The 26,577-nt window shown below is 42.5% G+C and overlaps 1 protein-coding gene across 1 annotated transcript in view; it reads left to right on the top strand.

The window, feature by feature from the left end:
* Nucleotides 1-20,136, top strand: part of SLIT2 (slit guidance ligand 2) — an 846,763-nt gene extending 826,627 nt beyond the window's left edge. The window contains exons 34-36 of the mRNA XM_033948663.1: nt 1,062-1,350; nt 8,357-8,568; nt 18,134-20,136. Of these exons, the coding sequence (XP_033804554.1) occupies nt 1,062-1,350; nt 8,357-8,568; nt 18,134-18,375 (743 nt within the window). The 3' untranslated portion in view covers nt 18,376-20,136. The remainder of the gene's footprint in view (nt 1-1,061; nt 1,351-8,356; nt 8,569-18,133) is intronic.
* Nucleotides 20,137-26,577: the final 6,441 nt, after the last annotated feature.

The following is a 26,577-nucleotide window of genomic DNA, read 5'->3' as shown; positions in this document are numbered from 1 at the left end:
GAAAAAGTGATGATGTCCTGGAGCTCTCCCATTTAGTGGTTAACTCTTCAAAACTAGGGCTCCTGGTAACAAGCAACTTATTGTCTGTTCACTGTTAAGTTTAGATTACTTATATAGCTTGCTGAAAACATGTTTCATGCCACTGTTTTAATCAGTATAAAACATTCTAGTGGACTTGGAACAGCAGAGTCATGAATTTATGTTTATTGAATATTTCATGTCAAACAAAACTTGGGGCTGTAGACCCCAAGTGGTATTAATTACTACGGGGATGGTTCTGTTATCAAAAGATTTGATCAAACAGTTTTAATTTGATAGATGTGTTCTTGAATCAGTACATATGAGATGCTTCCTCATGGATTTTGGGGGGGTGGGGCAGAGCAACTCTCCTACATTGGCCTGATGCTCGAGGAACCCCACAGTACTTCACCACAAGATCTCCTTCTCCTGACAATGAAACTCACCTTACTCAATCGCAAGAAATACCCTCTGAACATTGTATATATAACTCAGTCACTCCTAATCATATGACGCTAACTCAACTGTAATGAAATAAAATATTTGCTTGACTAAGAATCCAGTGTTTCATAATCATTTGTATGCAAGAGCAAAGTGGAAATGTCCAATCAGAATGGTACACAAAAAAGTGTCTTTCAACTCATCTGATAATTCCAAAGGTCTTTATTCATCCAAAATAACTCATACATCCAAAGCAACTCAACGACTCGACATGATCATGTTTCGGCCACCCGGCCTGAATCAGGAGTCTTGGGAGTCTTTGGGTATCAAATGGTCTCAAATGGTCTAAAGCAAAACGAACAAACCGTTGTTCCAAATCTGTAACACCACAAAATAACGTGGCCTTGCAATGAGTTGCTTTGGATGTATGAGTTACTTTGGATGAATAAAGACCATTGGATTTATCAGATGAGTTGAAAGACACTTTTTTATGCACCATTCTGATTGGACATTTCCACTTTGCTCTTGCCTGTTTGATTTTTGTGGAATTGTTTCCCCTGTTTTATTGTGTCATAATCATTTGTATTACATTTTTGTTCCAGGTATGCCTCTCAAAAATAATTTTGCTGCTTTACGCCAGTCACCTGGTCAAAATGGCACCAGCTTTCATGGCTGCCTACGGAATCTTTTCATCAATAATGATCTCCAGGACTTTAAGAAGATGATGCTGCAAGCAGGGATTCTCCCGGGTTGTGAACCATGCAACAAGAAGGTGTGTGTGCACGGGACCTGCCATGCCACGAGCCAGTCAGGTTTTACCTGTGAGTGTGAAGGAGGGTGGACAGGACCACTTTGTGATCATCAAGCAAATGACCCCTGCCTTGGAAACAAGTATGTCCATCTATGTTCAGTGACTGAAAAATGATTGTTGACAACTAAAATGAATATCCCTTGGTTGCCCATTTGTATGATGCATATAATTACTTGATTGGGCAATAGATGAAATTTAGAATGCTAACTTCTGGATAATATTTAATGTATAATTCATTAAGCCAAAAATGAATCCAGAAACTCACTGGTCAGTATTCTTTCATGTAGGCACCATATTTTTCAGAAAATTTGCATATAAGTTTAAGTGGATCTTCATCCATTTAAAGTTATCTTGCTATTTATCTATCAGCACATACTATATATGTCTAAATTTAGATGGTTAGCCACTGAAATTTTCCATTAACATATATATACATTTTTGCCCACTCTCACTTAGCTCTAAACTATTTCCCTTTTCTTAACATATAATTTTGCTTATTTTCTAAGTAAAACAGCCAGTGGTCTACTTCAGAGTGTCCCAATTTCAAAATGAAAAGCATTGGCAATGATAGCAGAAGTGTTTTTGAATATTAGCCTCATCGTGTCTATAAATATATTAAGGAAAGGGATGGTCAGGTTGGGATGTTCCAAAATTTCCTGAGAATTATGCAGGAGGATTGCTGAATGTACAGCCTTTTGTAAACTAGGTAAGAGGAAGTAGAGAATTGTATATCTGTTTGCTGGCATATATAGTGGGAACAGCTAGTTTACAAAGAAACAAATAAAATAAAAACATTAAATAAAAAGTGGCTCTAGCCAGGGGGCTACTTGTGTAAGTAGCTGTAAGTACACTTGTACTGATTTTTCAACTTAGTTGTGTAATTGCTGGCAAATTCATGTTTAAGGCTGAATTTAAAAACCAAAACAAGGGTCCAAATTGTAAACCTCACATTTTTGGCTTTTGGAGGTAATTTTTAAAGCCAAAGAGAAGCAAAATTCCGCAGCCCCTCCCCCCCCCCCCCCCAACACACACTCCTTAATCTCATATCTACACATGCTGCTAGCTCATATCTCGTGTGATTTGGAGATTATAAATGCTGTGGGGAATCTTTAGAAATATGCGTAACCCCTATTTATCCCAAATGCTGGTAGGGGCACACAACATATTTATTTGTAGTAGGGCCATGAGCTGGGACCAGGCTGTCGCAAGCATCTTCATACAGTCAAAAAGATGGATGTACTGATGACAAACACATCTAGGAAATGGCTATTTTTGATTCAAAAAGCTGGACATTTTCACATTTGGAAATGATCATTTTCTTTACTGGATTTTTGGATGTTTTTCCCAAAACATCCAGAATTGGATTTAGATATCATATTGAAAATGCCCCTTCATGATTTTAACAGTCCCACTGAATCCAGTCTCACTTCTCAGACCCCCAGCCTTATCCAAAAACTTCTGTAAATAGAAAGGCCTTAACTTTCTTAAGGAAAGCCAATACATTTTGCTCCTCATAAAGAGACAATAGTCAAAGAAGGAGATGAGCGCTTCTGCACGGCTTATCACAAGTCCAAAACATAAAAGCAGCACGCGTCTGGTCTTCAACCCCACTTTATGGTCAATCAATCATAAAAGTCTGATGGACACAAACAAAAAGCATAAAACAAATATGATTGTTTGTTTATTTATTTATCGCCCACCTTTATCCAGGGCAAGTTACATAATGACATACAAAATAAGACATAACATTTATCATACTAATCACATCAAAACACACTATAAAACAAATTACACACTTACATATAAAAAAGAAATTGCATATGACATACACATCACATCAACGACGAACAAAAGGCCAATCAGAATAGGCCCGGGAGCCTTAGGCCCCTCCTGTGGGCGGGGCCTTAGGCACATGGCCCGGGTTTTGGCCCATGTGCCTTAGGCCCCCATCCACGGGAGGGGCCTAAGGCTCCCGGGCCTATTCTGATTGGCCCAGGCACCTTAGACCACACCAGTAGGTGGGGCTTTGGTTAGGCTGGGCCAATCCGGCCCCATTCTTCGGAGGGCTGCCTGCCAGACGGACGGGTTTGGCACCCGTCTGTCCGGCCAACCTAACAAAGGAACGGGGAAGGGGGGTGGGGGTGGGGGGTCGTGGGGTTGGCCGGGAGGTCGCGGGTCGGCTGGGGGGGCTGATCGGGGGTTCTGGGGGGGCGGACGTTGGGGGGAGGGGGGTTGTCGAGGGCAGGAGGGCCTGGGATCCCTCCTGCCCATAATGTAGTGGGGGATGGGGGTAGGGGGGTTGCCTGGGCCAGGAGGGCTTGGGCTCCCTCCTGGCCCGATCGAGTCGGGGGGTAGGGGGGTCGCCTGGGCCAGGAGGGCTTGGGCTCCCTCCTGGCCCAATCGAGTCAGGGGGGTAGGGAGTTCGCCTTTGCCAGGAGGGCCTGGGCTCCCTCCTGGCCCGATCGTATCGGGGGGGGGGGGGGTCGCGGCTGCCGCGGGGCAAGAGGGCTTGGGCTCCCTCTTGCCCCGATCGTGTCGGGGGGGGGGGAGGTTGGTGGTTTGACATGGCAGGAGGGCTTGGGCACCCTCCTGCCTGGATCATTGTGTGGGGGGGGGGGGGGATTCTGTAACCGGTGTTGTTTTTTGACAGACACCGGTTACAGAATCCAGCTTTTAGGCGAAGGACTGGCTCCTCCTTCACCTAAAAGCCCTTCTGTTGGACATTTGTGGCTTAGGCGTTTTTTTGTTTCATTATGGCTAAAAAGTGTAGACGTGCTGTGGGGGTACTTTTAGACGTAATGGAGATTAGGCATTTAGGCAGAGGAAGGCCATAATCAAAACATGGACGTTTGTTTTGGTTATGGACACTTTCCCTGCTTCTGGGTTGAACGTTTAGGGACTTAGGCCAAAAGGGGACTTAGACGCTTTTTTTGATTTTGCCCCTCCACATGTATATACCATTTGACATGAGTACAAAAGATAAGGAAATAAGACATAGATAGCATACAATAAAATATAATATCGCATATCATACATACCATCACTGGTAGGTAACATACAAATGTTTTATTACTTTTTATCATTGTAGATGTTGGTTGTTTATAGCTTTATATCCACCATCCTTTGTTATAATAGATTTTGCAACTTTTTTAATATATCTAATGAGGCACTGTTCAGCTCATTACCAACATTCTAGTTCAATGTGCAGTGAGATATACTGGCTGCTCATGAAGAAACAGGACCATAAACAGAAAAAGCCCTCACCTAGGATAAAGCCACTTTAACACTCTATAAACAAGACCACCATACTGTTTCAAACCTCAACTGATCCAAAGAACAGACATTAGAAATGGGATGCTAGTTTAGGCTGTCCATATGGTAGCAACCTATGCTACCAGTTGGCCATTGAACCAACCTTCAAGCTGATAATTTATTATCTATACAGAACATAATACTGATAATTATTGTTGTTGACCATATGGCTAAGTTACTAATGACCATTCTTTCTATATTATATTGTTGGATACTATTTCCTTTCTAAAGTATTTATTCTGTTGGCATCAAGGCAAGCAAAACCACATTGTAAAATGTTGTAACAGGGTCATGTAAGGGAAGTATGTAAGCCTGAGGTATCTGGAAGCTGTGTAGCCTTTGAATGACCCCATCACAACTTCTTGGTTTTCCAATAGTAAGAATAAGTCTCAGAGCTTGTGAAACTGAGATAGCAGATTCAAAGGGGGGAATTTAGTAACGGGTCTCCAAAGTTAGGCACTGGGAAGATCAGTGTTAAATTAGTTTAGAGCAGTGTTTTTCAACCTTTTTACACCCGTGGACCGGCAGAAATAAAAGAATTATTTTATGGACCGACAAACTATTAGGACTAAAATTTTAAAACCCCGTTTCCGCCCCATCTCCGCGAGCTCAGTCCCCGCAAATCATCAGATCCCATCCACACAAGCCTCAGTTATGATTCTGTACAATTTTCTGTACAACAATATTCTGTACAATTGTCATTTTATAAATACAAATAATACAGAGCAAGGATCAACAAAACCCCTGTCTCCCCTCCCCTTCACATATATCCCCTCTACTATCAAGAAAACTGAACAAGCCAAATTATTACAGAATGCTACACAGAAATATCATGCTAACAGAATACTGCAGTCACACATGACAGGAATAGTTTTAGGGGAGTGCAACTAGAGCAACTGCCCCCTGGTCAGAGAGCACCCTAAGCCAGCTGGAAGCTAAAGAAGCACTGCCTGGGCTTTGCAGTCCCCAGTTATGTATAACACCAGCTCTAGCAGGATATATATTTCAAATCTGGTATATTCTAATCACAAAATAGAAATAAAATTATTTTTTCTACCTTTTGTCATCTCTGGTTTCTGCTTTCATCTTCTTTTCACTCTCTTCCTTCCAGCGTCTTCCCTCTCTGTCTCTTCAATCCAGCATCTGCCCCTTCCATCCACTGTCTGTCCTCTCCCCCTTCCATATGGTATCTGTCTTCTCCCCTTTCCATATGGTATGCCTCTCTCCCCTTTCCATCCAGCCTGCGCCCCCTCTCTTCTTTTTACATGATTCATTCCAGCTTCACTGCTCTCTTCATTTTTATCTCTCCTATACCAGATCTACCATTGTTGTCCCTCTCTGCTTATTTTTCTGCTGACCCCTTCCCATCATCAATCTCTCTATTTTCTCATGCCTGTCTCTCCCCTTCCCCTCCTCTAATCTCCCTGCCAGCTGTTTCCTTCTTTTTTCCTTCTCCCTTCCCTCTTCCTCCTGCCCAGCAGTAACTCTCTTCCCTTCCTCCCCTCCCAGCAGTATCTCTCCTTCTCCTTCCCTCCAGGTCCAGTAGCAGCTGTCCCTTTTTTTCCCTTGCCCAGCAGCTTCCCAGACTCCAATAGTGGCTTTCTCCCCTCCCAGCAGCTTCCCTTACTTCCCAGCACAGCAATTCAGGAAGGCAACCTCGGGTCCTTTGTTGGGTCGCGCCACCTCTGAGGAAAGAGGAAGTTGCATCATCAGAGGCAGCCGCGACTCAGCAAAAGCCCAAGTCTGCCTTTGTGAATCGCTGCACTGGTAAGTAAAGGAGAGCAGCAGAGAGGGGAGAAAGCCACTGTCGGAGGCTCCCCATGATCTCTCAGGCCCAACATGTCGATCTTGCCGGCCCTGCACGGACCGGCAGGAAATTGAAGTTAGTCAATCTCGCCGGCCCTGCGCAGAGCGGCAGAAATTTCCTGCAAACTGGCACCGGTCCGCGGACCGGCGGTTGAAGAACAGTGGTCTAGAACACCCTTCGCAGAATGCTAGCTTAGCACAGATCATGCACCTAACTTTGGATGTTGCACTTATTCCTGGTGAAATCCTGGTATGCACTTATTTCTGGTCCTGAAATCTGGTGTAAATGCTGGTATGCAACCAATGGTAGTTGGGCACATAAATAACACTATTCTATAATGCCATTCTTATGGCCCCACCCCTTTTTGAATTGCCGGCCATAAAAATTATAGAATATGGATTAGGGTAGCTCCTCCAATTAACACCAATAATTGCTCATTAATTAACTAGTTTTTGCGTGGATCTAGTATCAATGCCCACCTTCAATATGACAGAAAAATATAACAGAAAATATAATAGAAAAATAACAGAAAAATGTGCAAACCGTAAGCTGCATTTGGGGAGGCATATTTGGGGATCAGAAAATAACTCTACACACCCCACATCCCCCCACATCCTACTATTCCCACCTGCCTCCCACCCCAATAGCCCTTATGGCTGCATGTGGCATATATATATGATAGTATAGTAGGATTTTGGTGGACTCACCCCCACCCCAAAAAAAAAAGAAGAAAGTAGTACATACCTGTCTCTAGAACAGCAGCATCTGGTATGGGAAAGGTTAGTAGAGTATTACACAGATGTCTTAAATAGCCAGGTGGATGAGCTAATGAGCCATAGAGAGGAGGATCCAAGACCATAAGATACTCTAACTACTACATTTATGATGGAAAATGTGAGTCCAATACAGCCATATAAGTGCCACCTGTAGCCATAAGGGCTATTGGAGTTGGAGAGAGGTGGGTATAGTAGGTTTCAGGTGAGTTTTGGAGGGATTACCATAAATTATAAGGGGATTATGGTGAGGGTATATCTGTCACCCTTTATGTGGAGTGCATAGCAATGTCCTCTAAGGTACCCTACTGGTCTATTGAGATGTCTGTGTGGACTTTTTCAATTTGGATGTTTCTATATCCTCACACTTTCTACCATAAATGTGGTTAGAGTGTCTTATAGGCCTTGGTCCTCCTCTCTATGGCTCATTAGCCCACTCAACAGGCTACTTAAGACACCTGTGTAATGCTCTAATAACCTTTCCCATACCAGATGCTGCTGTTATAGAGACAGGTATGTACTGTTTTATTCATATTTGGGGGTGGGGTGGGTGGGAGGGGTTAGTAACCACTGGGAGAGTGTAGGAGGGTCATTACTTAACCCCTCCAGTGGTCATCTGGTCAGTTTAGTTACCTTTTTGGCACTTAGATGCTTCTAAAAGAGATCTAGTCCAAAACATCTTAGTTCTGTGTAGGACATCCTGCAAAAGATTTGATTAGCACCATAAAATGTCCTTCTAACCCAACCCACAGCCCACCCAAAACATTCCCCTTTCTGAGTTGGATGTTTTGGAGGGCAAACGTCCTGCAAAATATCTAAGTTATATGTTTTGATTATCGGCACTTGGATTTTTTGCAGAGAAAAACATCCAAGTGCCAATTTTTGGACGTTTTTGTGTCTTGAAAATGCCCCTAAAAGTTTCAAAGTAAGAGTCTGCACTTTGAAGATTGGTGCAAAATCTGCAAGTATCCAATGCATAGGTTGAAAATTGCCATCATCGTGCATTTATCAACAAAATTATCCTGGTAAATAAGTTGACTGTGTTATATGAGCAGTTCCTTGGCATTTCAGTGAATGCATATGTTTATCTGTGTATCCCAAGAAATATTTCCAATGGGAAACAGCAGTGCTTAACACGTCTTCTAGCTCAGAACTGACACTTTATTCGAGTTTCCCTCTTTGCTCTCCTTCTAGGTGTATACACGGTACCTGTTTGCCAATCAATGCATTTACCTACAGTTGTAAATGCCTTCAGGGATATGGGGGAGTCCTTTGTGATGAAGGGGAAGATTTATTTAATCCATGCCAGTCCTTGAAATGTAAACATGGGAAGTGCAAGATTTCTGGCCTCGGAAAACCATATTGTGAATGCAGCAGTGGATATACTGGGGACATTTGTGAGAAAGGTAAATAAATCGTGAGACCTACTTGCATTTACTAGAAAAGTTTGGAATTTTATAAGGAAAATTGAAATGTATCTTACTTTTAAGTACATTCCTGTTATATTTTTTCCTACTGGTTATCATCCTTCTAGAATGATCTGGCTTTCTCTAGACTGTGTTTTCTCAGCTTAATCAAGTTTAGGCTACAGAGTCATAATAAAGCATATGCCCTTATCAGGGACATGGGGCATAGACAGACTAAATTTTTCCTAACACAAGATGGGAGAAATCTTTTAATATCACTGACTGTTAAGTAACACCTAGTGCCCTTTTTGTAAACAATGAACTAATTTCTTATTGCAGAACTTGCACTGTCCAGCCAAACCCCTTTACATTTTATTTTAAATTTGTTGATCAAGGAATATAGAATAGAACAAAAGCCTTGTTGTCAAGTGAGCCTTGGGGGAAAGGGGGTTAGGAAGTGTGTAATAAGTGACTAATCCAAAGTTTTAAAAAAGTTCCTTAAAAGTGAACATTAACATGCTGGGCATTAAGGGGGAAATTCTATAAATAGCGCCTTAACTTAGATGCCTAAGTTAACCTTTTCCTATCGTAATAAATTTTGCATTACGCTGTTTCCAATCGTAATTATTTTAGCAAAGTTTTGTATTATTCACCGTTATCATTTACGGCTATTGTAAACATAATGTAAATAAGTCATAAGTCTGTAAATTCAAATATTTTGTGTTCCTGGCTCTTTATTAGTCCGTGCACACTGTTTATCCACGATGGCAACGACATTTTTGGAATGTCCCGTCATCCAGGATACACGATAGGAAAAGGTTAAGAGGGAAACACTGTTTTAAACGGAACTTAAATAAAAATTCAAAGTGCCTTCTGGTACCTAACAAATGGCGTCAAAATCAAGCCTCCGGAGGTGCCTACCAGTGCCTAATGCTACTATAGGCGTGGCAAATGCCAAAAGTGGCGTTAGGCGCAATTAAGCGCCTCCAGAGGCGTGATTCACATCAAAGGTAGGTGCCAGAAGGGGAAAACCCTGGCCTACATTTTCGGCGCCTATCTTTGCCGGAGGCACGATTCTCTAAACATCACCACCGTTGCACGATTGAGACCCAATCGACGACTGCTTTTAAGGCGACAATGGCGAAGTTTAGAGAATCTGGCAGTTAGTGCAAATTCGATATCAGCAATTACAAGCATAATTGCAGTTACAGAATACTAGTGTAAGTCTACCTTTTAACGCCTCACTTTAGTTGTGAGCATATATCCGTGTCAAAGGCTGGTGTAGTAGATTCTCTTGCTCATCTGCCATCAGTTACACATGTAACCTATAATGTAGAGCCTGGGTACATCCTTGACTTGCCCCGCCCCTGACACCCCTGACACTGTGGGCTCCTTTTACTAAGCCGCGTTAAGGTTTTAACGCGCGGAATAGCGCGCGCTAGACCTTAATGCCAGCATTGAGCTGGCGTTAGTTCTAGAAGCGTTGCGTGCGGTAATTTCCTGCGTACGCTAAAAACACTAGCGCACCTTAGTAAAAGGAGCCCTGTGTATGCAAGATTATAGAGTGAGGGGCTTAGGAGGCAATTTTATAACTGACTATCTCCATTTAGGTATCCCAAGGCTGTGTAGTAGGTTCCTGTTCTGTAACGGAGCCTAGGCATCAGCAGTGGCACAGCTAACATTTAGGAGTGCCCATTTACACCAGCCATGGAGCTGGAATAAGTGTGGGCATCTAAAATCAGCAGGGACCCATGTACAGAGGAATTCTGTATATAGTGCTGAACATTAGGCTTACTTCCTTGTTACATTTTCAGTGAAGAAAAAGCATTCTAATGGATACAAAGTACTGAAATTGGGCAGAAACCGCAGATTCGCATGAAAATATAGTAAATGTTTATTTATAGACTAGTGCCTAAGTTTTTCCACGTGGATTTGCAAAGGGGCATTGGCCATGGGAGGGGCATGGGTAGGTCAAGGACATTCCCTAAAAATTCACACAGTGTTACAGAATAGTGTGGCTCCGCACACAATTTGCACGCCAGAATTTACGCCTGGTTTATTTGCTGCAACTCCTTTCTCCCAAAGTTGAGTGCCGATCTCAATGCTGTGTACTATTCTATAAAAGATGCCAATCCTGGAATGCTCATTATAGAATACCGTTAAGCACCCATTTCTCAGTGCAAGAATTGCTAAATAGAATGTCCCTAAATATGAGCAGAGAGAGCCACAACTGCTGAGAGAAGAGGGCAATTGGGGGCAGCTCTAGGGTAATTGGCAGAACATAGTTTTATGTCACCGAGACAGCAAGAAAAGGAAGAAATTATCAAAAGAGTATTAGGCCAGTATAAAGAGAAGCCACAGCAGAAGTTTTGTGCTCCCAGTCTGAGAGGCAAAGACAGATTTCCATATGTTTCTATGGATTTACTTCAATTAACATAAAACATTTTTTTAAAAAACCTTTAATAATGTAAAACTTTGAAAAATACACATTAAAAGTTAAGTGCTGAATATACTGAAAAAAGAAAGGGTATTTTTTTCCTCCTATCATATCTTAAACTGTGGAAATGTTTCTCTTGCTTATTTTCCTGTATTCAGAAGCTAACATTTCCTGTGCTGTAAAAATTACATAATATATGCTGTTCCCTTTCTTTCGCTTATCGTTTCTCTGCCTTCTGCAACTTTGAGAAGTTAACCTTAATGCCTCTGCTCCTAGCTATCACACTCTCTGCTTTTGACCCTTCAGCTCCATCCGATTTATCCGAGCGAATCGTGCAGGTGAGCCCGATAGAAACGGAGTGACATTACTTTTCTGGTTTTACCCTTGCCTTTTTCTGCACCACTTTTCCTCCTATACCTACACTGGCTTTTTTTTTTTCCCCTCTCTCCAGTTGGCATTTATTTATTATGCTTTCTCTATCAGCATGACTAGTGTGGAGGGATATGCCAGTGCAGCTATTAACAGATGTCTCATTTTAGCTGGTTTAGACTTTAGTAATTTATGAAGTTAGTGGAATGTAACTTGTATTAAGCAACAGACTGAATAATATTGAACTTTAGGTCTAATAAATTACTTGCATGCTCTCTGAAACCATTCCCTGTGGTAAACAGAACCAGCTGTTAGCAGCATAAGAACTGAAGATGTGTATTTTTGTAATAAAGGAAAGATTAAGCATCCAATTTTCTTGTCACAGTAATAACATTGTATTTATAACCCATACACAGGACAAACTTTCCTGCAGAATACCGGCATGAAGTAAAATTTGCTATATGTGACATGTTCAGTTCAATATACAGGGTGCCCACAAAAACACTCCTTGATTTTAAATGGTTACAAAATCAAAACTTATTGGAATATGTTTAGAAATAAGATGACAGCAAATCCAAGTCCCAAAAAGCACGGTTAGCAAGATCTTACACAATCGCTTGCACTTTCACCCCTATAAGCTGCACCACACTGCTCCCAAGGATAATGGCACCCCTACAGCACCCCAGAACCGTCATGTCATTTAGCAAAATTTTGAAAATTTTTCATGTAATCAACTTTATCAGTTGATGAAACTATAGCCTCAAAGGTGAAAGAATATTCCAATAAATTTTGGTTTTGCAACCATTTAAAATCAAGGAGTGTTGTTGTGGGCGCCCTGTAGACTTTCCATCAAGTTTTAAAACTGCAAGCACGTGGCCGGCTCAGTGAGCAGAGATGCTGTAGTGCACAGCCCTGCAGCCGGATGCGAGTTTAATTCTCCGCTCAGCACCTCAGCTGCCTGGGTCGGCAGGGGTAGGAGATCCTTCAGATGCGGTGTCCACCGACCCTGCGGGGAAGGAATTCTAGTCATTATGCACTAGTGAAACCCAGCAGCCAGATTTAGGGCACAGGATTCAGGGCTCTGAAGGAAGCCTTTGGTAATAACTCTGATCTGAGGACAGTCACTGGAATAAGTGGGAAAAGCTAATTTCGGTGGAGTTATAAAGTGGTGGTGGTGGGATCCCCAAGTAGCTGTGAATGAAGATCTTGGGCTTGATTCCAATTAAGATGGAAGCCCAGGAATGCAAGTGGGAAACTGCTGAGTTTAAAAAAAAAAAAAAAAAGCACACCTAAAATTAGAAACATTTGGGACAATATGTTTATTAGTACATATAGACCGCCCTTCGCAGAAACAGCAGAGCAGTTTACAAATTTAAAAACAAAAGAAAGGAACTCCATTATCAAAAGAAAAGATAAAATAAATATAACCTCCTGTATAAAAAAAGTATTTAACAAACTGCAGTGGTCACTTTATTTTCTATTAAATGCTGGCTGCAGCATTTTTTAAAAATATGGATATTCAGTACCACTACACATCCTTTTTATTAAACTCTGGTAAAAGTGCTAGTGCATGCTAACCATACATTAAACAGGCTTTCTGCGGGATGTGCACTGCTGTCCCATGGTAAATTTGCCTGTCTGCGCTCATATACTGTGCGCTAAAAATTTTTTTACTAATTATCTCCAAGCAGGCGTGTTTGAAGGTGGAGAGTAGGCATAGCAACACTAATCAGTTAACGCATGATGTATTGCCACCTGCTCATTGGTTAGTGCAGCATAAGTGGGTGGACACTTAGGGCCTGATTCTCCAAAGTGCGTCCCGATTTTAGGCAGCTGTAGGCGTCCTACAGCTGTCTAATCAGCCAATCGGGATGCACGTTTTAAAAAAAAAATGCTCCCCAGGCAGGCCGCCTATATTGAAGGCGAGGCCCGCAAGACACCTAGGCCCTGATTCTGTATAGGACGCCCGGGAGAGGCGTCCTATTCAGAATCGGCCTACACTAAACCCCGATTCTGTAACCGGCGTCCATGTTACAGACGCTGGTTAGAGAATCGGGTTAGATTAGACACGGCCCGCTACACTTATCACGGCAAGGGATCTCTCTGCCGCTATAAGTATAGTGGGCCGCGGCCCCCTGACCGATCGCTAGCAGGAGGGTGCCCAAACCCTCCTACCAGAAGATGCCCCCCCCGACAATATCGATCACTGGCAGGAGGGTGCCCAATCCCTCCTGCCCGAAGACGCACCCCCCCCAGGCGCTAACAACCCCCAAACCTCCACCCCACCAAACTAACCTTTTCTTAAGGCCAGACGGTTCTTGCCCGTCCAGCTGGCAGGCCTGCCTCGTCGAAAAGAGGTGGGCCCGCCCCTTCCCGGCCCATCCCACCGAAGCCTAATGCCTGATTGGCCCAGGCTCTAGTAGCCTGGACCAATCAGGCCTTAGGCATAGCGGGTCCGCCCATTCCCACTAAGTCTAAGGTTTGATTGGCCAATCAGGCCTTAGATTAAGTGGGGATGGGCGGACCCGCTATGCTTAAGGCCTGATTGGTCCAGGCTACTAGAGCCTGGGCCAATCAGGCCTTAGGCTTCGGCGAGATGGGCTGGGAAGGGGCGGGCCCGCTTCATTTCGACAAGGCAGGCCTGCCGGCTGGACGGGCAAGAACCGTCTGGCCTTAAAAAAAGGTTAGTTTGGTGGGGTGGAGGTTTGGGGGTTGTTAGCGCCGGGGGGGGAGGGTGCATCTTCGGGCAGGAGGGATTGGGCACCCTCCTGCCAGCGATCGGTAGTGTCGGGGTGGGAGGGAGATCGGTAATGTCGGGGGGGGGCGGTTGGTAGTGTCGGGGGGGGGCGGTCGGTAGTGTCGGGGGGGGGGGCATCTTCTGGCAGGAGGGTTTGGGCACCCTCCTGCTAGTGATCGGTCAGGGGGCCGCGGCCCGCTATACTTATAGCGGCAGAGAGATCCCTTGCCGCGATAAGTGTAGCGGGCCGTGTCTAATCTAACCCGATTCTCTAACCAGCGTCTGTAACATGGACGCCGGTTACAGAATCGGGGTTTAGTGTAGGCCGATTCTGAATAGGACGCCTCTCCCGGGCGTCCTATACAGAATCAGGGCCTAGGTGTCTTGCGGGCCTCGCCTTCAATATAGGCGGCCTGCCTGGGGAGCATTTTTTTTTTTTAAACGTGCATCCCGATTGGCTGATTAGACAGCTGTAGGACGCCTACAGCTGCCTAAAATCGGGACGCACTTTGGAGAATCAGGCCTTTAGGGCTGGATTCTCTAAAGGGCAAATAAAGTTTAGTCAAAGGGCCCAATAGTGCAGTGATTGCTTTCAGCTAGCTGTTTAGATTGTAGCAGTTGCCTGGGTCTCCCTTGAATATTAGAATATTAGATATTAGCATAAACTTCTTTTGACGAACCTAAATGTACAGTAGTTGCCCTCATATAAATGAATGAGCATTCTATAAGCAGCCCTTGTAAATGCCATGCCCCTCCCTTGTGAACCCCCCCCCCCCCCCTTGCATTTCAGCAATAAGCCATTGTAGCAGTATTCACAGAATTGTGGTTAGGCATGAACGTCAGAATTCTATAAATTTAAGTGGGCAAAAGGCACTTGTTATAAAAAGCGATGGTATAGGGCAGTGGTCTCAAACTCGCAGCCCGAGGGCCACATGCGGCCCGCCAGGCACTATTTTGAGGTCCTCGGTATGTTTATCATAATCACAAAAGTAAAATAAAACAGTTTCTTGAGCACATGTCTCTTTAACTATAAATTACAATGTTATTATTAAGACTTAGCCAAAAGGAAAGATTTATAAACTATAAAGAGTTTTACCTCATGCAAAATGGTCATTTCTTTAATAAGACATTAACAATTTTTTTTCTGAGGCCCTCCAAGTACCTACAAATCCAAAATGTGGCTCTGCAAAGGGTTTGAGTTTGAGACCACTGGTATAGGGAGAATGCTGGAGCAGCCAGAGCAATTTTTAAGCCACTTTTCTCCATATAGTGCAGCTAGAGGAGTTACACACTGGAAAACACCCAGGGTAAAAGTCATCAGCTTGGGCTAACTTTAAGATATTTTACTGTTACTCCAGCTATTGGTAACTGGGTCTCAAATGTTGGAACCAAGTACCACTTACATTATGATCTCTTGACCATTGCCGCAGGTTCAATAAAACTTGTAAAAGCATTTTGGTACCAAGCCAGGGAGCCAACCCATAAGCAACTAAAACAGTAATTCTAAAAGCCCATTTCTAAACTGTCTAATGCAACTCCTGGGACATAACGATGAGCCAGCAGTGACCTTCTTAAACTTGTAACTAAGTATTTGTATTTGTAACTATGACCTAATTGTATTAATAACTGAAATGATCTGCCTGTGCCAGCAACTCTATTGAATGTCTGCGTCAAACTGTCCATTGTAACTGACCCTCAACCTCTTGTAATGTAATCTGACCTTGAACCGAATAGGTAAAGGTGGAATAGAAAACCTGATTAACATAACATTGCATAAAATGAGACCTGTACTAAAATAGTACAAGTTAATGGTTAAAAAAAGCATGTCTTAATAGTAGCCCATATTGATAACCCCATGCAAAACAATTCTATAACTTGGTGCCAAATGTCTCCATACTATACAGAACAATATCACATGCACGTCAGAGGCACCAATAATTGGCAGTTACCGGTACTTGCATATATGCTAGGCACTATTCTGTAACATACATGTTAAAAGTTGCTTTGCGTGTGCCGGTTAGGATAGGGAGGGTATGCACTATCATATATGCGCATTGCATGGTGCACTTAGGCATGCCAGCTTACACCAGCCTCTGACCTGTCATAAGTGGCATGCCTATATTTTAATGTGCCAACACAGTTTTTCAATAGGGGGGGGGTCAATATTCAGCCAGCGGCACTCAGCGATTTGCTGACCACCAACGATTATGCCCAGAAATTCATTGCTGGGCTATGTTCGAGCTTTGGCGCTGAATTTCTGGGTTTCCAGAGCTTGCCACACTGTAGCCAGTTAAGTACAATATTCAGCTTTTAACTGGCTATAAGGCATCACATAAAGATAGGACTGACTTTTATGTGGTTACTTTGACCGGTTAAGTGCTGAATATCAGCATCTAATTGACCAAGTGCCAACTCCACTCTATGATGCCCCTAAAATGACTCGACATGGAGCCGTGTTTTGCTGGAAAACCCATTTGCCTCAGGAGTCAGAATCTATAAAAACAGAAAAACCTACATAGAAATATAAATATTCATACATGCAGGAATATTTGTCATACACGCAAAGTAAATATAAGTAGGTCTAAAAATAAATTGTGGGTGTGGTGACATAGATAGACGTGAGAAGTTAGAAGTAATATCCAGAGATAGTAAATTCATAAATTTGTATGCAAAAATGGATATACATACATAAACATGTAAATCTGATAGATCCATAACATGCATCATATAAATCCAAAAATACATATAAGCAGTGGATTTCCCTAAATCCACCTTAATAATGGTTTATGGACTTTCCTCCAGGAACCTGTTCAATTACACTAACAGCTTTCACCACATCCTCCAGAAATATTCAGCTATTACAGTATAAAGAAAGCCTAGGCATTCACTTTAGGCCTGCAGAGATCTACTGTAAATAGTTGTTCTCTTAGGCTTCTGTGGCTGGCATCGTGATTGTTACAGTTATCTGGGTCACAGTGGTGTAAATCTGCTATATGATCACAAAAAACCTGCTCCTAACTCTCTTATTTGCACACAGAACCCTGCATATCAAACTGCATTCCTTCAATAATCATCAATTGTTCAATATACAGTGATTTAGTAGTGTTTTGGGACCTCCTACAAGCAATTAATGAGTCTACCTGGGTATATCCACAAATGCTGTGCACTGCAGGCTTTACCCACAAACATCACATACCTTCTAAATTTATTTAATTTTTTCATGCTCAAAAGTACTGTGTGCAAAGATAATATAAAGAGCTCAAAAGTGTAAAAATACAACGTCACTTATACCCATAAATCCTTATAAGAAAAAGTTTCCATCAAGGTTTAAAAAATAAATAAGAGCGGAAACTTATCTTGATGATGTACGCAAGTGTCCAAAATTTTCATAAAAAGGGGTGCCTTGGCTGATTGCCCTACAGAGTACCCCGTTTCGTGTCCTCCTTCAGGGGCAAATCTGCTATCCATAACATACATCATATAGATCCAAAAACACAATATAAAGGAGACCTGCTCAGGTATTTTAGGACAACATAAATATAGTAAAAGATTGTTTACAAGATGGACATACATACATAAATGTAAATCTACTATATCCATAAAAACACATTACATAATTTTAAAAAACAAGTACAATATAAGGAAGACAAGTATGTTTTTCTAGTCTTATAAATTCTGACTCCTGAGGCAGTTATTCCGCTGAAACACAGCTCCATGCTGAGTCATTTCTACATGGTTTTTGAATAAACTTGTTGCGGCTTTGTTAGCCATTTGTCTTGACCCTGCTTTTTCTTCGATTTTAACCAGCCAAGAGCCATGTCTGGCCAGTTAAATTGCTTTGAATCTTGACCCCTAGCATTCTATAACAGCTTCGGGGCAACCTGAAGCCATTATAGAACTAGTGCTAGTTGTAGTTGAATATTGACCTGATTGTTTCTTTCAATTTGACCACAATACTAGAAAACTATCTTTTAGCTAAATCGCAGATTTTCTTAAGAATGCTCAATATTCTTTATTTCCAGAAGTCTCTTGTCGAGGGGAACGAATCCGAGATTACTACCAAAAGCAGCAAGGTTATGCTGCTTGCCAGACGACCAAGAAGGTATCAAGATTAGAATGCAGAGGAGGCTGTTCGAATAGTCAGTGCTGTGGACCACTGAGGAGCAAACGGCGGAAATATTCCTTTGAATGCACTGATGGGTCTTCATTTGTGGACGAAGTGGAGAAAGTGGTGAAATGTGGCTGTACAAAGTGCCCTTCCTAGATGTGTCCCCATCATCTACCTTTTGGAGAAAAAAAAAAAAAGTTCTACACCAATTGACCTTGTCAAACTAATTAATGCTTCATAGTGGAAATATTTGAATTATATTGTAAAATACAGAACAGACTTATTTTTATTAAGAGAATAAAGAATTTTTTTTTCTTCGTTTTCAAAAGATTCAAGTGTTGGATGCAAGACATTTTACAAGCAAGAGGGAGTATAAGGGAATACAATACGAGAGAAGGAGCCCTTGAAGATATTACTACAGTGACAAACATAACTGCCATTAACATGGGTCATTTTCTATAAAACACACTGAGGATGAATGTACTGCCATACACACAACTGTCACCTTGCAATATACCACTACAAAATTGCTCTGAGGCCTTTTTTTTTTAACTGCCTTTCCCTATCAATTTTAAATCTGCTCTCAAGAGGCCCTGACATCAATTACATGGATGAGAAAAAGCTGTGGGGGAAAAGGGAGCAACATGTTACATGTTTTATGCGTCTGTGTATGTGAGGCATGAGGACAGTAGATCAATCTGGCAAGATGTGGGCACAGTTGACCGAAATATGAGAAAAAAATGAGAATGAGTAAGGAAGAGAACTCTAAAAAGAAATTACTCTTCCGGTGTTGTGTGCCACAAAATCAGTATGTTAGCTAAAGAAGCGAGCAAATGTTTATTTACCCCGTTTTCAGTATTAAGATTTTTGCAATGTAAATGTTGAAGGATGAATGGAAGATAAGAAAATGAGGTAGATTGTTGATGGAGGAATTAGTGAAAGTCAGTTTCTCTTGAGATCTCAACAGCTCTATACAGTATTTTATTTCACTGAGAAAAATTTATTGTATCAAAGTACATTGTGCTTAACATTTTTTGGACATCTGGGGGGTTTTTTCTTTCTTTATTTTCAGCGCTTTAATATATAATATTAATTTATATTTTGTTCTGGTATTTTTGTCTTTTGTTGAGAAAGCAAAAAATGAACCAGGGTTTTTTTTGGGGGGGTTGGTGGGAGGGAGGAGCGGGGGAGTTGGCAGAACTAACATAGTATGTCCTCTTGGGATGAATAACTTTGGACTGGCTGTTTCTCCTCAGCACCTGGTCACTGATGTCACTGAGTGATATTGTAACCTGCAGCTGCTGAGTGCAACAGACATGCAGCACACCTCCCAAGATCTTGTAATGTATGAGAGAGAGAGAGAGAAAAAAAAACAACCCATGTCTTTGCGTTAGATAACAATTGTATAGAAGTAATTTTCCCTATATAAATAAATATATATATAAATATAAATATATATTTACAGAAACTAAAATGGTGTGTAGGAAGTGGCACTAGATGATAGACATCTTTGCAAATTAATATTCCCTTAGAGATCTTTACCATATTTTTTTTAAAAAGAAAGACTATAGTATCGAGAACTGTGACGTTTTTTTCAAAGTAATAAAACTACTTTATCAGCCTAATGGTCCCTGTTATTAACTTGTTGCTGCTAAATAACAGTGTAGAGTTGGTAATGAATTGAAAGGGGTTGGAAGGAGGAGGTTGTCCTCCTCCTTCCTTATCAAACCCAGGACATCTTGTAAAAGTAAAAAAAAAAAAATTGCAGATGTTTTCATTCAACCCTTAAAATTTTTTTTTTTTTTTTTTTTACAGAGAAAGTTAGATGTACATGTATAATAGCGCGTGCTTTTTTCTTCTCTGGACTGATATCAGTAATGCTACTGATGTTTGTAAATTAAACAGATATTTACTTCACTCATTGCTCTTATTGTGTTCTTCTGAGGTGGTGTGTATTTTCTGAGCATTTCCAGCAGAAATAGCATCAGTGGGAAGATAATGGAAGGAAGATGAAGATATATATATATATATATATATTTTTTTTTATTTTTTATTTTTTTTTTTAATACTCTGGCTAGCCAAAAGATCTTTAATTATTTTTTCTCAGGGTATATTACAAAACCTGGGCTGAAGACAAAGATTTTAATATAAAGTCAACAATGGCAACAGATGGGCCCTTTTCATAAAATGCATCAAAATTTGCCGTTACTGCAGCTTGATACTGGGTTTTACTGTGTGATAGCTGCAAATTTTATGTGGCATACATTGGCATAGTAAGGGGGGCAAGGGGAGCGGTCCACCCCTCTTCCTCTCCCTGCCTCTTCCCATTTTTCCCCTCCAAGCACGCGCCCTTTCCCCATACCTCTGGTTGAAGTTGTTCACGGCAGTCATCGTGCTCTTCGCGACTCCGTCAACTCCCGCCGACATCACTTCCGGGTGCTGCACATAGGAAGTGACGTCAGAGGAAGAGTCGATGGGGTTGCGAGGGGCACATTGTTGACTGCCGCGAGCAACAGCTTCAATTAGAGATACAGAGGAAGGGAAGGAGGGCACGCACTGCAAGTGGGATCAGGAAGGAGTGGGGGGGTGGGCTCAGGGAAGGCAGGTGTGATCAGGGAAGGAGCAGGTGTGATCAGGATAGGTGTGATCAGGCAGGTGTGATCAGGGAAGGAGCGGGGAGGGGGGTGGAGATGGTGGTACATATGGGGGCATTGCCCCCATTTTTATAGCAGAACCACATAGTAACTGCTGTGAATTAACACAGAAACACTAGGAGTCAGTAAGAGGTCATAAGAGTATAAGAATAGCCTTACTGGGTCAGACCAAAGGTTCATCAGGCCCAGTGGCCTATTCTCACGGTGGCCAATCTAGGTCCCTAGTACCTGGCCAAAACCCAAAGAGTTGCAACATTCCATGCTACCGATCCAGGGCAAGCAGTGGCTTCCCCCATGTCTTTCTCAGTAACAGACTATGGACTTTTCCTCCAGGAACATGTCCAAACCTTTCTTGAAACCAGCTACGCTATCCGCTCTTACCACAACCTCTGGCAAAGCGTTCCAGAGCTTAACTATTCTCTGAGTGAAAAAATGTTTCCTAGTATTTCCCTGTAACTTCATCGAGTGTCCCCCTAGTCTTTATCATTTTTGACGGAGTGAAAAATCGAACCTCTGTTAACTCTGCATTAACTAGTTGAAGAGCGGTAAGTGTAATGCACTAGCTGACTAATGCTTCTATGCCCTCGGTCTGCCTGTACCACACCCCTGAGGGAAAACAATCTGAAAAATTAAATAATGCATGGTTTAGCACACGCAAACAGGCAAGCCAGTGCAAAATTCCTTAATGTGGTAGCCTGTTTCTGCACATTAACCACATGTTAAGGCTTTACACCAGTTAGTACAAAGGCTTCTAAGTGCATTAAGCATTTACCACACAAATTAGCATGCAGTAATAGGTCTGCAAAGCCATAATAATGGTTATTACATATTTTCGGCACTTACCATGCGCTGATTTGTACTGGAACTGCTTCCTGCAGCTGGAAATGGAGAATGGGTAGGTTATGGACATGGACAGTGCTTGTAGTTACGAGTAACCAGTAAGCTATTGTGCACTATCATAGCTGCAATAGTATGGATATGCTTACTACCCCCTAAAGAAAAGGCATTAAGTGCACCTGTACTATTGGTATGCAATTATGCTAATCACTACAGTAATAATAATAAAAAAGCAATCCTATGTTTATCAGTATTCAGATTCTACCATCCCCCAGATCAGTTCTTCCCAACCCAGGCCCCAATTCTCAAAACTTAGGTCTCCTTTTACTATGCTGCGATAGCGTTTTTAGCGCGTGCAGAATTTTAGCGCACGCTACGCGGCTAGAACTAACGCCAGCTCAATGCTGGCATTAGAGTCTAGCACGTGCGGCAATTCTGCTATCGCAGCTTAGTAAAAGGAGCCCTTACTGCGCCTTTAACATTCCTCACTAAACCAGTTCTAATCTAAACTGGTTTAGCATACAAGCATTCTAGCTTCCAATGCACACTGCGTGGTCTTTTCCGTGCCCCATAGCAGCCTCCAAGAATAGTATGGAAATGAAGTACAATGAGCTCATTAATATTAAGATGAGCACTCCAGGCGATGCCCAGACAAAATGAAGTGACATATTTTTGCTCCAAAATTACCGGCAGGGTTGGAGGTGCTAGTAGCGTTGAATCACGTGTATTGCAAAGCACATATGGGACTTCCTATTGCATGGGAGGTGGAAATTTAAAAAAATGCATTCATCATATTTTTATAGGGTTGGGGGCACAAAAAAAGCATTTATATCTTGCTATATGTGTGTGTTATAAGCGCGTCTCAGACGCGTGTGTTATAAGTGTATCTTGGGTATATTGTGTTGAAGGTGCATCTCAGGTGTGTTTGTTAAAACCATATATCGGCAGGTCTGGGGCTGCCGATTGCATGAGGTAGATGTTTTTAAAAAAAATTTGCAAGGTTCGCTGGTAGATCTCCCCTCAATGACGCTTATGATGTGCGCCTATGATGCGCTACAGTGAGGCACGCCTATGATATGCATATCTACATCGTAGCTTTTCCTTTTACATGTGCACATTTACGCCTCTTTCCGTGATCTATTCTAAAAACGTGTCAGCTGCTTTCTCCCATGACTGATCGGATGGACCTCATTTACATGCAAAGATTTTTGAGCGTCACTCATCATTTAGAAATTAGGAAAATCACCCGCACTACAATGGCTCACAGGATTTTAATGGGGACTTTTGAGCACACATCATAAGCGCCATTGAGGGGGGCGAACTACCAGCAAACCTTGCATTTTTTTTTTTTTTTTAACTTCCACCTCATGCAATTGACAGCCCCAAACCATTCTTCCAGCTTTCCCAGGTCTTTCTTCATGTCATTCACACCATTCAGGGTGTCTACTCTATTGCCAATTTTGGTATCACTGATGCAAACTCCATATCCAGTAAGAGATGCCTGCTTTGAGGCAGGGACATATGCCAAGATACATATTTTTTTAACCTTTATATGTCTTGCTGTCGTAAAATCATAAATACATAGAAAAGGTGATTCATAAGATGGCACCTAGAATGTAAGTGCTAGTAGTGTACCTAATTTATCAGACACATGCATGATAGGCACCGGTAATTGGCAGTTCTATAAACAATGCACGTCATAAATTGCATAGCACAACTGTCATGAGGGTGCACACAAGGGAGCCGCTTTGCATGGTGGATTTAGGCCATTGGCCTGTCCTAAGTAGGCGCATCCAACTTTTGATTCACTAATGTGGCTTTACACTAATATTCTAAAATGGCTGGCATGCCCCTAAGCTGTTATAAAAGTTGACATTGTATGCCCCTTTGTGGTGCTTAAAATGAGGCACCAGTTTACATGATACCCACTATAGTTTTTTGAGCCATCCAGAACACACCACCTTCCAAACTGTTAGCTGTTTGTTTTCCCAGTTTATGGTTTATTTGACTATGGGGCTCATTTTCAAAAAAAGAAAAATGTCCAAAATATGTCAGAAAGTGACAGATGGATGTTTTCCTCACCAAACTCTTCTAATTTGCTATTTTTGAAACCTATTTTCTAGATCAGTGTTCTTCAACCACCGGTCCACAGGGCCAGCACGTGCATCAGGCCCAAAACAGTGCTCTTCAACCACCGGTCCACGGTGCGATCGATGCGGAGTTATCTTTGAGCCAGATCCCTCTTCCTAACTGATTCACTGCACACGGGCAGTGGCTCCTATGGGCATCCTGCACCTGAACCGGAACCATCAGAGGGAAGGCTTCCAGATGAGGCATGGGACATGCAAGGTGCAATTAGTACTATTATGGGGGCGGTGTCTGGGATGGAGATTGGGTAGAGATGGGCGGGGTCTGTCCCACAACTTAGCCCAGTGTTCTTCAGCAGCTGGTTCATGGACCGATGTCGGTCCACAGAATAATTCTTTTATTTTTGCCAGTCCATAGGTGTAAAAAGGTTGAAAAACACTGTTCTAGATGGATTTCGATGCTGTTCATCTGAAGTTTGTATAAATCTCAAGGGGGCATGTTAGAGACTTAGGTGAGCTTCAGGATGTCTATCTTTATACTACATTTTCAACAAAAATTTTGTCCAAATCCCAAATGCCCAGAACAAGACTATTTGGACGTAAGAGGGGCCAGTCCTGTAGAGCAGTGGAGTACCTTAGAGGGCACTGCTATGAACTTCACATAAAGGGTGCCAGATAAACATCTCACCAGAACTCCCATATAGGTTATAGTGAAACCCCCCCCCCCCCCCACACACACACACACACACACCCCAAAACCCACTATACCCATCTGTCTACAACCTGAATAGCCTTTATGACTGCAGGTAGCACCTATATGGCAGCAGAGTAAAGTTTTGAGGAGTTTTTGGTGGGCTCATATTTTCCATCATGAATGTAGTGGTTAGAGTAGCTTATGGGACTTGCTACTTCTCTCAATGGTTCACTAGCCAATCCACCAGGCTACTTAAGATACCTGTGTGCAACTCTACTAGTCTTTCCTATACCAAGTGGGGTGCCGCAGGGCTCGGTGCTTGGACCCGTGCTCTTCAATATCTTTATAAATGATCTGGACATTGGTACGACGAGTGAGGTGATTAAATTTGCGGAAGATACGAAGTTATTCAGAGTAGCGAAGACACAGGGGGATTGCGAAGATCTGCAACGTGACATAATCAACATGGATAAGTGTAAAGCGATGCATGTCAGTAACAAAAATCTCATGCACGAATACAGGATGCCCAGGGCGGTACTTGGAGAGACCTCCCAGGAAAGAGACTTGGGAGTTCTGATCAATAAATCGATGAATCCATCCGCGCAGTGCACGGCAGCGGCAAATAGGGTGAACAGAATGCTAGGAATGATTAAGAAGGGGATCACGAACAGATCAGAAAAGGTTATCATGCTACTGTATCGGTGTCATGGTGCGCCCTCACCCGGAGTACTGCATCCAGCACTGGTCGCCATACATGAAGAAGGACACGGTACTACTCAAAAGGATCCAGAGAAGAGCGACTAAAATGGTTAAGGGGCTGGAGGAGTTGCCGTACAGAGACAGACTGGAGAAACTGGGCCTCTTCTCTCTTGATAAGAGGAGACTGAGAGGGGACATAATCGAAACATTCAAAATACTGAAGGGAATAGACTTAGCAGATAAAGACAGATTGTTCACACTCTCCAAGGTAAGGAGAACGAGAGGGCACTCTCTAAAGTTGAAATGGGGATAGATTCCGTACAAACGTAAGGAAGTTCTTCTTCACCCAGAGAGTGGTAGAAAACTGGAACGCTCTTCCGGAGTCTGTTATAAGGGAAAACGCCCTCCAGGGAGTCAAGACAAAGTTGGACAAGTTCCTGCTAAACTGGAACTTATGCAGGTGAGGCTGGACTCATTTAGAGCATTGGTCTTTGACCTCGGGGCCACCGTGTGAGCGGACTGCTGGGCATGATGGACCACTGGTCTGACCCAGCAGCAGCAATTCTTATGTTCTTAAGTGCTGATGTTCTGGAGACAGGTATGTACGTTTGTATTCTTACCTTTCTGGTTATGAGGGGGTCCATGAGCACATGAGAAGTGTGGGGGTGTCTTACCTTGATGCATGCAGTGGTCATCTGATCAGTTTGGGTACCTTTGTGGTACTCAGACCCTTCTAAAACAGGTCAAGTTCCAAACATATAAGCTCTGGCCAGAAAGTCTTGCAAAATGGTTGATTATCGCTGCAAGATGTCCATGTCTAACCAATCCTTGAGACTACCTAAAGCCTGCCCTTAACATGCCTTCACCACGTCAATCTCGTGCTCTGAACGTACAGAGGCTGGAACATTTTGCTAGATGTACAGAAAGACTGTTTTGATTATTGGCACTTGGATGTCCTGGCAATTAGGATGTCCAAGTACCAGTTTAGGCAGGTTTTTGGGCATCTGGATGTTTTGATTATGCCCCTCCACAACATTTTTCTGCCATAATTGAACATTTACAAAGACATACAGGGCACATCTGGGGCTAGATCTGTTTTAGCAATGAATAAGTGCCAAAAAGGTGCCCAAACTAACCAGATGATCACTGGAGGGATGTAAGCATGACTGACACACCCCTCCCCCCCCCCCACACACACACATACTCAACCCATACTACACTCTAACCACTAGACTTACAGTGGATTTTGTGAGTCTTTCAAACCCCATCCTAATTGTGCTGTACCTACTTATAGGTTTCATCTGCAGGCATAAGGGCTACTGATGTGTTGTACAGTTTGGTGCAGTGGGTTTTGGAGGGCTCACCATACAATAGAAGGGGACTATGT

Source organism: Geotrypetes seraphini, chromosome 1 (assembly GCF_902459505.1).
Source record: "Geotrypetes seraphini chromosome 1, aGeoSer1.1, whole genome shotgun sequence".
NCBI classification, from domain to species: Eukaryota; Metazoa; Chordata; class Amphibia; order Gymnophiona; family Dermophiidae; genus Geotrypetes; species Geotrypetes seraphini.
This window is presented reverse-complemented; position numbering and strand designations above follow the sequence as displayed.